Source organism: Mesocricetus auratus, unplaced genomic scaffold, assembly GCF_017639785.1.
Source record: "Mesocricetus auratus isolate SY011 unplaced genomic scaffold, BCM_Maur_2.0 Super-Scaffold_100011, whole genome shotgun sequence".
NCBI classification, from domain to species: Eukaryota; Metazoa; Chordata; class Mammalia; order Rodentia; family Cricetidae; genus Mesocricetus; species Mesocricetus auratus.
In genome coordinates this window covers 46,506,562-46,523,564 of record NW_024429195.1, presented here as the reverse complement: position 1 = coordinate 46,523,564, position 17,003 = coordinate 46,506,562, and the positions used below count along the sequence as shown (strand labels likewise).

The window sequence follows — 17,003 nt, the reverse complement described above, 5'->3', positions numbered from 1 at the left end:
AGAGGGAGCCATTCTAGGTTTAAGGGGAGATCTGGCACTAATGAGAACTCCAGAGACATACAAGAATAACACCAACTGGCAAACTAAGCAGTAATGGAGTGACTACTTTAAATGCCCCTCCTTAATAATGATTTTGGCGACTATCTTACATACCATCCTAGAACCACCATCCAGGGATAGATGGAAGCAGAGGCAGACACCCAGAGCTAAACATTGAACTGAACTTCTGGAACCCAGTGACAGAGAGGGAGGAGTGATGAGCAAAGGGGTCAAGACCGGGCTGGTGAATCCCAGAGAAACAGCTGATCCCAGCAAGACTGAAAAAAGTCAGCAACTATGATTAATATGCCAAGAGCTTTAGTTGATAAACATGATAAGTGAGCAGATGGGCAATGTAAACAGAGGGATGAAATTGTATGAATAAAAAAGAAATGTGAGAGATCAAAACTTCTGTGACAGAGGTGAAGAATGCCTTCCTTTGACAGGCTTCTTGTCTAATAGATATCACTGCTTGAGATACTAGAAAAGCTAGGCTTGAAGATATCATGGAAACTTCAAATATTGAAAAAAGAGAGAGAAAAAATAATAACTGAAGAGATACAAGCCATAACAAGTATTTAAGAACTGGGTGACAATTACAGAGGTATGGTATATGTACAATGAAGGTACCAGTACAAGAATTAGTTCTAAGAAAAAAATACAGTTGTTCAACTTATCAGACACTGAACAACAGATTGACAAATTGTGAAGTACAGGAATATATAACATACATCAGAAAAACTACATCTTGCATGTAATTTTCCAACTACTGAAAATTAAAGAAAAGATGGTAGAAGCTAGGGATTAAGTGGGTAAAGAATTTTACCCATAGAGGAACATGGAAAAGAACTACATCTAACTTTTGAACCATTAATATAAAGAGGAAGGACTTAGTGTATTAAAAAAAAACACCAATTTAAAATTCTGCATTTCCTCTGTCCTGTAGAATTTCTGGCAGACTCTTCCATGAAGCAGGAACCCCTCAGGACTGTCTTATTTTGCAAGTTCAGCAGTCACTTTCCTGTGGGTCCTGCATGTCCAGTTTATACAGCAACAGTAAAAAAGTCCAAACAAGAGCAGTTTCTTGCCCAAATGGCTAATCTTCCCATGTTGAAGGCAAACTCCATATTGAGTTTGATGCCAATCACCTTTCTTATGTAATTGGTGTTGCCAGGAGCAGTTGTGTCTCATTGTCATGAAAAAACTCTAAACCATTTTAAATGCCATATTCTGTAGGTCTTTGAAAGGTTTGAAGAAATTCCATCTCAAATATATCTCGTATATCTAGAAAACCTAACTAATCTAACTATTAGTTTTAACTATTATAGGTGACTACATAGAATCTGTACTTAATTATGCATTACATTTTAAAAGACCTGTATAAACACAATACCTAAACAAGGGAGAAGTATACATATCGCAAAATTCACCTTAAACTTTTGTCAATAAACCAAAATCCATACCAATACAAAGTATTCATTTCTGTATCATATTTCCATTTTTTTCCTCTAAAAAGAGATTGGGTGTGATCATTACCATTTATAACCAACCCCATATAAATGAGAACAAATATTTACAAACAATATTTGGGAATGTGGGCATCATTCTCTCCAAACTGTTTCCTGCTGTTATGGGTGCTGTCTTAGGGATCCTAAGAAAACCCAGAAATCCTGGTGGTAGTGGTCTGCAAGGCTGCCTTGTCCCACTGTTTTGAATGTTGGGTCACCTGGGCTACTGCTTCAAGGGGTCTTGCTTCAACAAACCATATTAGTCTGGAATGAATCTAAAGCTTTTCATTTTCTGTGGAAACACAAAATCTGTTTTCCAAAGTAACATGTCCTTATACTTAAATTTTGAAGTCAAGGCATTTCTTTTTTATTTTTGCTTTTTGTTTTTGTTTTTGTTTTTCAAGACAGTGTTTCTCTTGTTTTGGAGGCTATCCTGCAACTCGCTCTGTAGACCAGGCTGACCTCGAACTCACGGAGATCCGCTTACCTCTGTCTTCCAAGTGCTGGCACATACCTTTAATCCCAGCACTTGGGAGCCTGCTGAAGTTGTTATTTTTTAAATATATAGATTGGAGTAATCCAGCAGCATTTCTTTTAGTAGTTGTTGCTATTTCCTCAGCAGTCAAACAATTCAAAGACAACACGATAGCATACAGTATCCAGACTCCCTGTGAATTTTTCATCTTTACACTTTTTTTGCTACTCTATTTCTTTTATTTTATATTTTCCTGTTTTTGAGACAGGGTTTCTCTGTGTAACTATGGCTGCCCTTGAACTCATGCTGTACACCAGGCTGGCCTTGAAATCAGAGAGATCTGCTTGCCTCTGCCTCCTGAGTGCTGGGATTATTGGTGAATGCCATCACACCCAGCTACTCTTTTTTCTTTTTCTATCCCGTCTACTTACATTTTTAAACACATTGTAAACCTGCTAGAAGTTTCGCTTCATCTGAATCTGTCTTTACTGTAAATCTCTACCTTTTTCTGGTCACGTGTCTTTTATCTGCTAAACAACATTGCTAAAATTAAAGAGAAGTATGACTGACAAACTGTCAATGTAGGTGGCCAGTTTAAAATTTTCTGCTTCACTGAGAAGTCTGCCAGACACATTATGACCTATGGGGCAAAGATGGATGCCCCAACACTAAATAAGGATTTCAGGTACTGTCCAGATAGGGAGATGTCTCTGTCAATTCTAGAGTTTACATACTATCCTTCTGTGGTCTTTGGTGGAGTTGAAGAGAGATAATTATGGTTATGGTTTTCTTTATGATAAAAGATAAGTTCCTAAGACAGTATAGTGGAATATTTTCTTTAAATCCTACTAAATGTTAATGGACTAAATATTGTGATTATAGTGTTTTGTTATGTATAATTTTACTATGTTCAAGTTAGAACCCTTTTTATTTAGACAAAAAATAGATGATGGGGAATATTCTTCTGTGTATGTGTTTATCTTACTGGCTGATAAGTAAAACACCATTGGCCAAAATAGATCAAAATAAAATTCTATATTCCCAAAATTAACTTCAAAAGAAAAAAACAAAGTAAACACAAACAATCTGAGAGAATTTCTTGCCAGAAAAAAAAGTCCAATTTTAAAGAAATGTTAGAGAAAAAGTTCTTTAGGTAGAAAATAAATGACATGGGTTGGAAGCTTTGATCTACAGGAAGAGAAGAATGGGAATGAATTAATGCAAGTGGAAACATGTATCCCACTCTTATTCTACCTAACATAACAGTGGAAAACAATAATAGCATCAGTGTATCTGATTATATAAAAAAGAAAAATCAGAGGAATCCTATACAATACTCAATTTAAACCCAAATAAAAGCTAAGAAAGAGTGGAATTTAAAAGCAACAGCAAAAAATCAGTTAGGCAGTGGTGCTGCACACCTTTTGATTCTTGTGTTCAGGAGGCAGAGGCATGGGAATACCTATTAGTTTGAGGCCAGCCTGGTCTACAGAGTGAGTTCCAAGATAGCTAGGGCTGTTACACAGAGAAACCCTGTACCAACAAACTAAAAATCAAAGGTCACAAATAGGAAATGGGAACCAACATGATGGATTTTAACTACATTTGTAACCACTTTGAGTATTAATTATAGAATGCATAAAGTGAGAGTTGCCAGAAGACATTAAAAGAAAAAAAGCAAAATACATGTAGTCTATAGAAATCCTAGTTCATATAGGTTAAAAATGAAAAAGCAAAGAAAGATACACTATGTAAATGCTAATCAAATGAAAGAGGGAGCAGCTTAATCTCAAAGAGAATGGATTTCACATTAAGAAAAGCAACCAGGCTTAAAAGAAGGTGAGCTACATAAAAAGAGTGTTTCCCGAGAGGAAAGACCATTTAATGTTACCATCTATAAGAACCAAAAAAAATGAAAATGGAAAGGAGAAATAGTTGCATCAATTGTTATAAAGTCACACATAAGTGAATGGGTAAGCCTCTATCCATACACCTGGAAGATACCCTTCACAAAGGCTTGCATCAAATACCCAGGTTCAATTCATTGGTGCATCCACCTAGATATGGGCAGAGGATCTCTTTGGTTGGTGGTATTGTCTTATCTGGGGTAAAGAAATGCTTGTTCATGTCTCCCACAAATGTTATCAAAACTGTTTTGTTCAAAAGTCTAGAATGCTCAACACTGAGGATGAACTCTTGCCCATAAACCATGGACTTTATGTAAAAATATTAGTGAAGGTTTGCTAACGTAGGTACCATTCTGGTGGGAGATGATACTAACGGGGTCTTGGAAAGTATATAGGTTTGTAGTGTATTAAACATCTTATTCATTTCCTCTTAACTTTGATAATATTCTAAAAGTGTTTAAAATATAAAGATCATTATAAAATCAAGTCAAAGGGAAAGTGCTTCTGTGGCTCAGAAAATAATATACTTTTAAAATATTTATGTTCAGTCCCTGTGAATCCATTCAAACAAGTCCCATGAATAACTAAACTGTACATAGTCTTTTCAGCCATTAGGGATGGTTGTATTTTTTCACGTTGACATTAATCTTTCCATAGCCAATAATCAGTTATATACATCCAGGAAAAAAGTGCCCTTACATGTAGGTTGGAGTCGGACACTCTGTTTTGATCAGCGTAGAACAGCATAGCATTTAATGATTCTTGAGAAAAAGCAGTTACAGATTTCATTTCAAAAATTAAACGTTAACATTAATTTTTAACTTTAATAAGCCACACAAGTTTTTCTTACATGCCATATAAATATATATGCATGTACTTTCAAATAAATAGCACGGACCTGGGATAAACTCCATGAGCAGTAAAAATTAAAATACAATAGAGTACAAATAGATACAGATTTTCTCAAGTTGCATAATTCAGACAAATAACACTTTCTAATAAATAGCACAGACCTGTGATTAAATCCATGAGCAGTAAAAATTAAAATAGAGTAAAAATAGATACATATTTTCTCAAGTTGCATAATTCAGACGAAAAGAGATAATCTAATTTATTGTACCGCTCCCCACCCCTAAAAAAGAAAACATAAAATCAGCCTACAGGAACATTCATGATCAAAGTCAATGTAGGAAAATAAGTAGCACCTTTAGTAATCAAAATGATTGTCAATATTCCCAGGAAGCCTAAATAGAGCATTTATGACTTGATAAAGAAAGTAAAACTAATTGAGAAGTACCACAAAGTTTACCTGCTGCGTGTCTCAGCACTTGCATAGGATTTTGACTGAGAAAATTAAAATGAATCCTTCAAGACAAGACAATCAGTTCTGAGCAGGCAGAAGATTCCAAAGCATTTCCCATCTTACCATTTGAAACTAGTCAGAGAACCCCCTATCATGGCCCAGACCATATCTTAGAATACTTTGGGATTCTCAACAGTCTAGTCCATTCATTCCATTCCCTCATTTTCATGAGGAATTATTGTACACCTGGCCCTATGTTGGGCATAAAAGTTGTTATTCCAGAATCATCCTTGTCCACAAGGAGTTTACAGTCTAAAAGAAAAAGTAATACTTAGGAGATATATTTGAATCAGCAGGCAAACCCTGTTCTTAGAGAGGAATTAGGCATTTCTTTCAGTTCTGATAAGCAGCAAAACTTAGCAACTCTAGTGCGTCCTTTTCTGAGGCATTGTGCCCATGTGACACTACAGAAGCACAAGAACTGAGTGCTTCAATAGTAATGGAACTGTTCTTTAAAATGAGCTTACTGCCAAAACAATTTACTCTTGATTTAATCTATAGACATTTAACTAAAATAAATTATGCATTTGCATAAAACACCCGCTATCTTTTATTTTGTGGGGGCAGTTTTGTATGTTTCTTTGTTTTGTTTTTTTGAGACAGGGTTTCTCTGTGTAAAAGGCCTAGCTGTCCTGGAACTAGATCTTGTAGACCAGGCTGGCCTTGAATTTAGAGATCCACCTGCCTCCAGAGTGCTGGGATTAAAGGTGTGTTCTGCTACTGCTCGGCTACATTTCTTATTTCCTAAATTAGGAATTGCTACATAATCAAAAATTTTCCAACACATACATGAAGATCAGCTCAAAGTATAGTCACTTGCAGGAAGGTGAAAGAGCAATTTATCATCTTATATTTCTAATCTTTGACAGGCATTCATACTGCTTATTTTATGTTCTATTTTCAAAAGGTGAGGCAGGTATAGCCATGACTTAGATCATGTATAAGCAACTAACTGAATCCTCTTAGGTATCAACAAAGGCTAGCTTAATCTTTACTATCGTAGGGAATACCCATATTTATGTGAATGTGGTGGTTTTCTTAGTGCTCATCACAATACATAGAAAAAATGCTATGTTGTACTTGGAAATCTTATAAGTAGAGTTTAAGGCATAATTTATAATGAAAATATTTTACAGATTAACTCTGAAGCCCATTCTCTTCAAGAATTTTTTCAAAAAATAGATATGGTTATAGTAAAGTATATCTTATGTGTGTCTTATTAATAACAAGATATTATGTCTAACTTTTCCTTCAACAATCTTAGTTGTCAATTTAAAATTATGAGAAAATATAGAAAGCAGGAAGTTGTAACAAATTTTTCAAAATTTCCTTCACAAATGGATAATTTCCCACCTAGAAAATACTTCATTCATTCCACTTTATGCAAAAGCTCTTCAAATCAAGCTCCAATTTTAATATTTGGGAGGATCCTGCTATTTCTCCTCCAACATAGAAATTACATTATGACACTGCTGACTGAAGTATGATATCAATTTTATCATTACCAGAACAGGTAATGTTGCAGCCACTGAGACTGTCCCTGTCACAATGATGTCAGTTCGTTATATAGCATCAGTTTGGCTGAGTAAGACCAGCACACACCTGCCTGGGGAGGTGTGAAGATCTCTCATATGCACGAGATTCTCCTGGGCCATGTCAGTTTATGATCATCTTCACTACAGTGGACCCTATGGTAGATGTCCCCAGTCACTGAAGCAAACATGTATCTAGTGCAGAATACTGTTTTTGTACTTTACCAAAATGACTTTGTCACCATTCTTCTTCCTGAAATTTATCTAATTATGAATTTTTTTTGGTGTGTTGTTGTTGATGTCTGGAGGGGTATGTTAAAGAGGAAAAGTCTAGAAATGCTACCTATACAGGTAAAGGTAAAGGGCATTCTCTGACATTCAAGATTTAATTACATTGTTGGGAGCCACCTGTTAAGTATCTGGTTTTGCCTGATAAAATTCACTTTAGTACTTCCATTAACACATCTTCATGTTATCAGAACATTGTATGAGTGATGTCCTTCTTCTCAATGATGGCAATTATTTATGAAACAATAGAATCTTCCCTTTAAAATAAGGTCTAGGCAAAAAGGGCAATTAAAGGAACACTGATAAACTTCAATTGACACTGGTATCTCTAGAATGACTTTGATATTACCATAACAACATATATTGTGCAAAATTCAGCAGCATTATTAGTTACTGTCTGTGGCAAATGCAGAACTCTCTACTGTGTCAAGTAGATATTCTTTAAGTTGTGTTTACAGACTTTAGTTTGTAAAGTATGATTGAAGAAATATATTTATAATGATTATGAGGAATTATTTAAGTGTGCTTCTAGAAAAAATTTTATTCACTCTATAAGGTCATCATCGTTGACAGCAAACCTTGTCTATTGAATAGAAGTAAAAACATTTGGGAGTCAAAAGATGGGTACTACACTCCATCTTGTACTTATTCATCACTTCTATACACTTAAGCAGAAGTTTTAATCTGTATTCTAATACTGCAAAACGTGGACAACTAGCAAGAAATAGCTTAGAGAGGCGAGACAATGTCATCAGTTAATTAAACATAACTTTTGATACTTGTTTATGTTGAGAGAAAATATGCTACAAATCAAAACATAATTACACCCTGGCAATCCAAAACCGCCATTTCAATTGGCAGGTCTTACCTCATGAAGTCCAGAATCTCTCTGGCTTCAGTCAATACAAGACAGGTGGTAGGAAAGCAAAGCCCATAGGAACCTGCAGTTTCTTTTTTCAATGAACATGCTGTGCATAAAGTGGGTCTACCAAAAGCATTATATGCATATAAAAGTAAAAATGAAATCATGACCAACAAAACTACCAGATGAACATCCTTGACAAACATTTTGGAATTTCATGCTGAATTTAGTGAGATATCTTTCTGAGGAAAATGATGTGTACCTTACCAAACCCCAGTTGTCATTCAGTCTACCTTACTGCACCCGTAGTCATTCATTCAGTGCCTGTTTTGCAAATAAAGCTTATTTCATCAACAGGTTATGTTGCCATTCAAATTTTAAAAAATGAAACAAAAGCCAGTTTTATCACGTAAAGAAAAATTAGTCACTGTGATGTCAATGAATTCATGATAAACTGGCCTTCTCTATTACTGCTGAATCATGTTTACCATGTTACAGGTTATATATGAAGACTGGAAAACAAAAGACCGTGAGAACAATGCCAGTGTCATTAAATCACCACTGTCGAGGAAATATTCTATGTGGAAAATTTCCAGAAGGGGAGGACAAACATTTTAAAGATGTTTATTCAAACATTATGGAAAAGGGAAATTAATTTAAAGAGTAAGAAAGAAAGTGACCGAGAGATGGGTGGCAAGGCATGGAAAGCACCTGGGATGAGAATAGGGGTGATCTTGTTCAATGTCAACATTAATTCTGCTCAGTGGAGATACCTGTAAAAACGTCATTCATAATACTCATTACCACAAGTTTTTCAAGCTCTGTCAATCAAGGTGTCAAAGGAAAGAAAGCAAAGAGAGACATCTTCTCACCTTAAAATACTGTATGAAGATGCAAATTCTCCTGAGTAGGAACACTCGAAGCAAAGAAGATGTTCAAGAGTAAAAATTATGGCTGCAGTACATTGTTCATTTAAGTGTGGTGCCAAAGACCGCTGGGGTTTTTATCACATGAGAGTTTCTGACATGTGTGTCTCTTGGATTGTACCTGTACACTCAAACATGTGGGGCTGTATAGATACACAGAAGTCAAATTTGTAAAAACCAGTAGGATTAAATGTCAAGACTTAAAAAAAAATCCTGGTGATGTTTGGAATCACAAACAGTTGTTGTGGATCTGCATTGATGGCACCATTGTACAAAACAGTGGTGTAGCACTGCTAATTCCAGTTCTTAAGGCCTGAGGCACTTTCAGAAATATTGGGAAAATTCCAGAAGGCAAATGCCAAGGACAGAATGATTTGTTTTGCTAGGTTCTGTCAAACCAGATTCATTTATTTGTTGTATTTATCTTACATATGGAAAAATCCACATTTGAAAGAAGTCTTCTAGACCACAAACACCTTTCTAATCTCAACACTTAAGCCGAGATGAGGAGTGTTTTCATATTTGTGATAACAAAATAATTATATAATAGCTGAAAGTGTTTTAATAAAGACTTTTCTCATATAAATGATGGCATGTATTATGACTCGTGTGTAATATGTTTACCTGAAGTTGGAGTAAAAGAAAGTTACTATACATAAGCTTTTCCTATATTTGGTCCTACCTGTGATATAAACTGGAAAAATCACTATAGAACATGATAGTTTGAATTTCAGTGATTATCCCATTTATAGAATTTCCCCAGGAACCAAGAAATATTCAAGTTTAATGAGATTAAAGTAATTCAGTTCATTAGTACAATAATTATTTTCATTATTTGAAAAAACATATCCTAAATAGTTACTTTTCAACTTCTATGAACATTCTCTTTTTCTACTTCTCATAGAGAACAGAAATAATACTGCTTTTGTCATCTTCTCATGGTAGACAGAAGAGCTTATGCATCCCTCTTTGAAGAGATCAATCTCAATGTGGTTTTTCTTATGTCATCTGTGATACAGAGGGTCTTACTCATTTGTGATTTGCAAGAACAGCCTCCCTGAAGGTGTGTAGGTGTGTGTGCACAGGTGCATATGTGTGTGTGTATCAGGCTATTATATCAAAGTAATGACTCCAAGTATGGCTTTGGTTTTAATAGTAAAAGGCATTATGTAGGCAAAATGCATATTACAGCTCTCTAAACTCCTTTTCCACTTTGTATTCTCCCATTAAATTTTGCCAAAAGTTTAGGTTAATTAGTCTATTAAAAGTTGGAAATACTCCACATTTGAGTTTTTTTCTTTATAAGGCAATTTTGGGTAAAATGTAATTTCAACTATTTATAACATCTATATAAAATTCTACTTATACTTTTCTATGTTCTTGATTGTCATGTTGTAGGGCTAGAAATAATTGAGGAGACAATTACTTTCTGAGAGAATACTTATGAACATTCCAAATCGAATTGTTTTATTTTTTGTCCAGTGTCCAGGTGGATGGTGGGGGTCAATGAAGTGAAGGTGGTTGGAACACAGAACAAAAAGGGAAACTCTATGTATGATTCATGTGAATTTATACTGAGAAAGCTTCATGTCTTCAGTGTGATACATATAACTACCCACCCCATTGCCTCTTCAAAAATACCTAGAAAAAAGACTAGGCAAGAACAAGACCACACTTATTTATATCTTTATGGACAATGAAGAAATAGTTAAGGTTAAATAGCAAAAGGTAAAATATGTAAACTAGCAAGTGATCAGAAATTATGAGTAATTTAGTTCCTTTGTATAACTTTTGTGATAATAAATAGGAGTTAGTAGAGATTTTAATATTGATTTGGTTTATCTTGAACATCTAAAATCTGTTGTTCCATTGTGACAGGAACATATTCAGCCCTAAAGTTGCAGACAAGAGTGCTATCTACATTCCTCCTCTATTGATGTGATTATATAAAAGCAAAAGCTTTAGGCCAATAGTCTTTGAAAGATTTAATTAAAGCACCAAGTTACTTCAATGGGTGCAAACAAGTAGTTTCATTTCTATTATGATTTTCTTTCTGATTCAAGTGAGTTAGGACCTAATTTAGAACATGTCTGTTGTAGATATACATACTTACATGTTTCTGGCATGCCTCTATATGCCAAGTCATGTACTTTGCAATCCTTCTACCCCCTCAAAAGTCAATGCAATAACCATTAGAAGGGAAGTGAATTAAGGCAACAGAGAAACAGCAAAGGAAATGCCATTTGCTTTTGATATGATTCATCAACAATTAACATAACAAAACTTCTTTCTAAGGAGAAAGGAAGGCACGGGGCCAATTGCAGCATCTCCACATGCAGGTGGACAGAGCACACAGATTTAACTGCAAATCCCATAGTCACTGCCTCATTGTTCCTCTCCTTCTGCTGTCTGATATGTATAATAAGTTCAATGAGTGCAAGACATTCTTTTTGGAAGTTTATGATTGACTATAATGATTTCTTATGGAAACAGAGGTGAATATGAGAAGAATAATCATGTTAGAAAGCTGATTCAAGACTGGGAGGAGCCAAGTTAAAGAAAAGGACATCGTACTGTAAAGAAAAAAAGAAGTGGACACTGTAAGTCATATGTTGTCACATATTGTCCTGATTCATTTTCCTATGGTATTGGCACATTTTGGTTTTAATTATATAACTGAAAATTAGAAATATTTTCATATTTGAAAAAGCAAATGTAAAATGAAGAAAAACCAAATTCCATGAACCACATGTTTGAAGCAGTGTGCTAATGTTATGACAGAACCAAACTTTTAATATTAGTGTCATAAAAGTGCAATGTCTAAGTAGACTCTTAAGAAATAAGACAAAAAGAAGAGGACACTGTCAGAGTGGCTTCACTTAATAAATTACTAAGTTCATTCTATTCATTATAAAATCAAATGAGAGCTATACAGGTATTTAATTTCAGTTATTTATATATTATGAAGTTGTGGATTTGTCAAATTGTCTTAAGAATGATTCTGAATCCAGATACTTTAAGAAAATGAGAACATGATAAATTGACCTGAGCAACAATCCTTTGACATGTCAATACTGTGTTAAAAATTATATACCTACAAGTCCCCATAATTTGTATTTTTAGACGTGCCCCCCCCAAATGTCCCGATCTTCTCGTCCTAATCTTAGGCAGCAGGTAGTCTAAATCAGTAGTGGGTAGAATTTTCAAGTGTTTCCTCACCCTCTCTCTGTTCTACTATGAGGTATCTTCAGGTACTGAATCAAGGCTTGGGTTTGTTTCGTTTGTTTGTTTTTTGCTTTTGCTTATTTTAGAAAAGAATTAGAAGACTTTAGTGGGCTCAGTAACTACCGCTACTCTTGTCCACTCTATTCCTATGACTTGTTCATAAGATTAAGTTTGTGTCACTACTTTGGTTGGGGAAAAAATGGGGATCTGGTCTACTTTGAAAGTGTCAACTAGGATTCTAGTATATTTGGCTTTGGTATTTTAGCATAACATTGAATCTGGATTGAGCCTTTGTCTTAAAAAGAAAAAAATGTCTTCATTAAGTTGTATATTATAAGATAAGATACCTTTTTATTCTTTTTTGGTTTTTAGAGACAGCTTTGGAGGCTGTCCTGGAACTAGCTCTTGTAGACCAGGCTGGTCTTGAACTCACAGAGATACACCTGCCTCTGCCTCCAGAGTGCTGGGATTAAAGGCATATACCACCAATGTCTGGCTGGTCAAGATACTTTTTAAATCAAGGGGATTCAACTGGTTTTTCAGTGTCATTAAATTTTGAATGAAATATATGTATTAGGTAAGAATTTTAGAAATTACTAGGGGGATTGTTCTTTTTTCTAGCACCAGGCAATAATTGCAACTGTGTGCAGATTAACCCAGCATGAGTGGTCAGAAGTAAGGTGCAAATGGGCTCTATTTTTGCAAGTCAAACTTATTTTACATACATTTTTTTCTTGTAGTCCTTGTCACTTACTTTTCCAGGTTAACACCACTGTGTTTTTCACCATATACTGTTATTTTAAATCCACACTGTAAAATTGTACACAAATATAACACATTCCCCTTGTCTCCCTGGAGGTTTTCTTTTACTTAAAAATGACTATGATATTTTTTTTCAAATTCATTTATTTCTTCATGGTCTCCAGATACTCAGTGTTAGTGTGGATATGTGATTCTTTGTGTGTGAAGAGAAATGCTGTCCTCAATTTATTTTATAACAATATCAAATTAAAAAAAAGAAAGAACTTTGAAGAGAGACATTCTATGGAATTGACATATGCTTACGAAAGCCAGGGGGGTCTGGGATGCAGATTTCATTCTACAGCTAGAAGTAAATGTCAGTGAAAGATTTAAAAATTCTTCTTTTTCATCACAACACCCCAAGTCAGGTATGCAAATAAGCCACTGCATGGATTTCCTGTGTTCACGATCTCAAAATTTACCTATCCAAACAAATGTCAAAATATTGATTTGCAGAGTGTCATTGAGGAAAATACAAGTTTCGTTACTGTTTGTGATCCTTTCTTTTAGCTAAAATTCTTTTCAACACTTTGAAAAACACAAAGAAACTCATAAGTAAATTGATAAACACTGATTGAAGATGAGACTCATGTTAAATATTGCTTTCTCTTTCTCTGTCTGAGGGAGAATTGTGTGGATTTGAGACTTTGACAGAAACATCATCCTGTTTTGATCTGCTCAAAGCCTCCGATTCTCTGGAAGGATGGGTGGCTGATTTCTTCTTCCTTGCTTTCTCTCTTTTCCTTTCCTTGGCGAGGAGTCTATAGTTTATAGCATTGCCGATGAACAGATAAATGCCTGATATTACCACAATTGTCCCGCTGGCTATATACATGTATTTATAGTCTTTAGTTTTATCGACCAATTTGCCTACAAGACAGGAAAAAAAACATTTAAGAGAGCAGGATAAAATGATAACATGACATCTAGAAGAAACTTTCTCACACAAACAGTATTCTTCTTTAGACTAGTTTCAAGTTACACTTTAATATAGAAAATATTATAGATTATGCTCCTATATCCCCTCCATAAAGGTGGGACAAATTACTAGCACATCACATTTATTGAAAACAATTTCTGCCATTAAAATGTATAATCAAGATAAATTAGGTATGGATGTGCTCATATATTAATACATAGGAATGAATATCAGACATTTTTATGTAAAGGCATGAGCCTTCATATGTATTTAACCATCCCTTTTCATTAGACACTTTGAGTTCCCTTCATTTTCCCATGTTTCTTTAATTATGAAAAATTTACTTTATTTTAGAAGACCCAATGATCTTTTGTGTGGTTCACTAATGGCTGGTTTCACTGTGCTCACAAAGACTGAACATTATCTGTGCTAGTCTTCCTTGTCATGACTATGAAGTCATCTGTCCGTGGCTACATAGCCAATGTCCCTGAGGACTATGGACTTTTTAAAAAAATTTGATTGATTTAGTGACCAAAATAAGGCTTGGTTGCTTGTCTTTTCCTTCCTTCCTTCCTTCCTTCCTTCCTTCCTTCCTTCCTTCCTTCCTTCCTTCCTTCTTTCCTTCCCTCCATTTCTTTCTCTCTTTTCTTTCTTCCTTCCTTCCTTCTTTGCTTTGGTTTGTTTTCCTTGACTGTCCTGGAACTCACTCGGTAGACCAGGCTAGCCTTTAACTGAGAGATCCACCTGCCTCTGCCTCCCAAGTACTAGGGCTAAAGGTGTAGGCTAACACAAACTGGCAATTCACCCCTTCCTTCCTTCCTTTCTTCCTTCCTTCCTTCCTTCATTCCGAAAAAGAAAAATATCAGGTAATTTTCCCAACTTCTTGATGTGGTGGTGCCTACATTTACTTGACTTCCTCAGTAGGAATTTTAGAATAGATACTTCTATGGCGAACTTAGAAACCATTTTCCATCTCAACTTCGTCATTTGTGGATGTGTAACATATTATTTACTCAAAGAACTAAAATTGAGTGCATTTCCTTCATCCTTGAATTTTGTGTCAATGATATAAAAGTCTACCTTAGGCAAAAACTCAAAATCAACACAGCTAATGGACACTCATAAAAATCTAATACTTTCAGGATTTTACTTTATATTTTTGCCCATTTTTACGTAAGCAAAACACGGATCTGTTCAGCAAAATATTTTATCACTGTGGTGTAGTCTTAAAATCATAAAATCATTGGTATGCATAAAAATCCCAAAGTTATACTAACCATCAATCTAATTAAGTTCATTATTTTGTAAGACCAAGGTCTTAAATTTTGGGTTAAATCAACCAATTATGAAAATTTCAAGTACAAAACCTCTTCAATCTTTTATGCAACTAGAGTTATTCAAAGCACATTAATCACTGCAAAGAATGTGCATCTTCATATATATTTATGCTATTCTTTTTGATATTATTGATGAGAAATATTCTTACCAGCAAGAGGAGGGCCAAGAAGAACAGGACAACACTCCACAATTGTGGCGAGTCCCACAGCACTGGAAAACCTGGCAGGTCCAACAAGGTCCATGAGAGTTTCAAAGAGGACACTGCTAACACTTCCAAATCCATAGCCAAAGAATATAGAGTAGACCACCAAAGCTGGGTAGGTATCTGCCAGGGGGCAGAGGAGATGGCAAATACCAGTGAACACGATTGCAAAGCTGAAGAAGTACTGGATTCGTGGACGGATTAACTTGGAGTTGGCTATTAATCCTCCAGTTGGTCGAGCAAACATATCAACAAAAGCCATCACAGACAGCAATAAAGCTGCATTATATTCGTCCACTCCTTTGTCTTTAGCATATGGAGCCAAGAATATAATAGGGGCAAAAAACCCTAGAAACATAATGACATTTCCAGATAGGTAGATCAAAAATCCTCTATGCTTAAAAAGGCTGAAATCTAAAAAGCGATTAATCTTCTCTGCTGTTGATACCTTACTGGCTTTCTTCATACTTCCATCTTGTCTTGAACCAACTTTACTTTTAGACTTCGACTTACGTGGACTTGTCTGGACAGGTCTCATGAGGCACCCAGCCACACAGGAGTGCAAAAATATGCCTCCCAAAATCAAGAAGCTTCCCTTCCAGCCATAACTGTTGAATAGGTACTGATTGAAAGGAGCCAGTGAGCTTAAGAAAACAGGGCTTCCAGCCATGGCCAAGCCATTCGCCATGGGTCGTCTCCTATAGAAGTATTTTCCGATTATTGTTAAGGCTGGTTGCAGGTTGAACGCTAATCCTAAACCTAAAACACCAAAAACAAAAGACGAAGCAAAGGGAGAAAGAAAACACAAGCCATTATATCACTCACCAAGGAAAGTTCTCAAAATTTCCACTATAAAGGATAAGACAATCAGACATGCAGCAGTGAATTCCCATATTTGAGGATTACAAATTGAAATATAATTGTACAAAACAACAGAATATAGTTAGAATGTTTTCAGAGTCCTTTCTTTTAAAGCCAGAAATAAGACTGGGAATTACTGAGGTATGAAAGAAACACCACAGAATAGGCTACAGCAAGGACAAAATTATAACTTCTTAATCAGAATTACATAATCTCACAGATAAATTAACCCCTTCCTTCTCATACATATCTATATGCAAATAAACAGGATAGATTTGTTTCTAATGAGATCTAAAAATGAAGATATTCTGTCACTATGGTAAAATTATGAACAGAATAAAAGAGTCATAATTTTGAGCAGTCTTCTACCTCTTAATAAATATTCCTTTCAACATCATGCAATAATAAAACAAATAAGTTTATTCCATGCATCACATTCTAAATTTAGTGTCTAGAGATCTACACATGGGCTGATGAAATTTTTTTGAATATGTTTCATTTTTGGGAGTTTCAGTTGATTCTTTGGGGCCAGGCCCCACCATGAAATCCTTGGCAGTGTTGTTTCCACCTTTGTGCAGATCAGCCAGACATGTTACTATTCAGTAGTATAGATGAATAGTCCTTTTAAAAGCATATAAATTGATTTATGTGAACTATCTCTTTTGTTACATTAGTGTTGGTACTATTCTATTTGTAAGGGAATATTTAGGTAAAATTCTGTTAGCCTACTAATTTGGATGAATTGAAACCATATTGC

At 35.1% G+C, this 17,003-nt stretch overlaps 1 protein-coding gene across 7 annotated transcripts in view; it reads right to left on the bottom strand.

The window, feature by feature from the left end:
• Positions 1–4,530: 4,530 nt before the first annotated feature.
• Positions 4,531–17,003, bottom strand: part of Slc16a7 (solute carrier family 16 member 7) — a 154,735-nt gene continuing 142,262 nt past the window's right edge. For 6 of the 7 annotated variants that reach the window (XM_040754255.1, XM_040754258.1, XM_040754256.1 and 3 more), the window contains 2 exons: positions 15,332–16,144; positions 4,531–13,796 (listed from right to left, as the gene is read on the bottom strand). In XM_040754255.1, the coding sequence (XP_040610189.1) occupies positions 13,519–13,796; positions 15,332–16,144 (1,091 nt within the window). In that variant the 3' untranslated portion in view covers positions 4,531–13,518. 7 annotated transcript variants of the gene reach the window in all.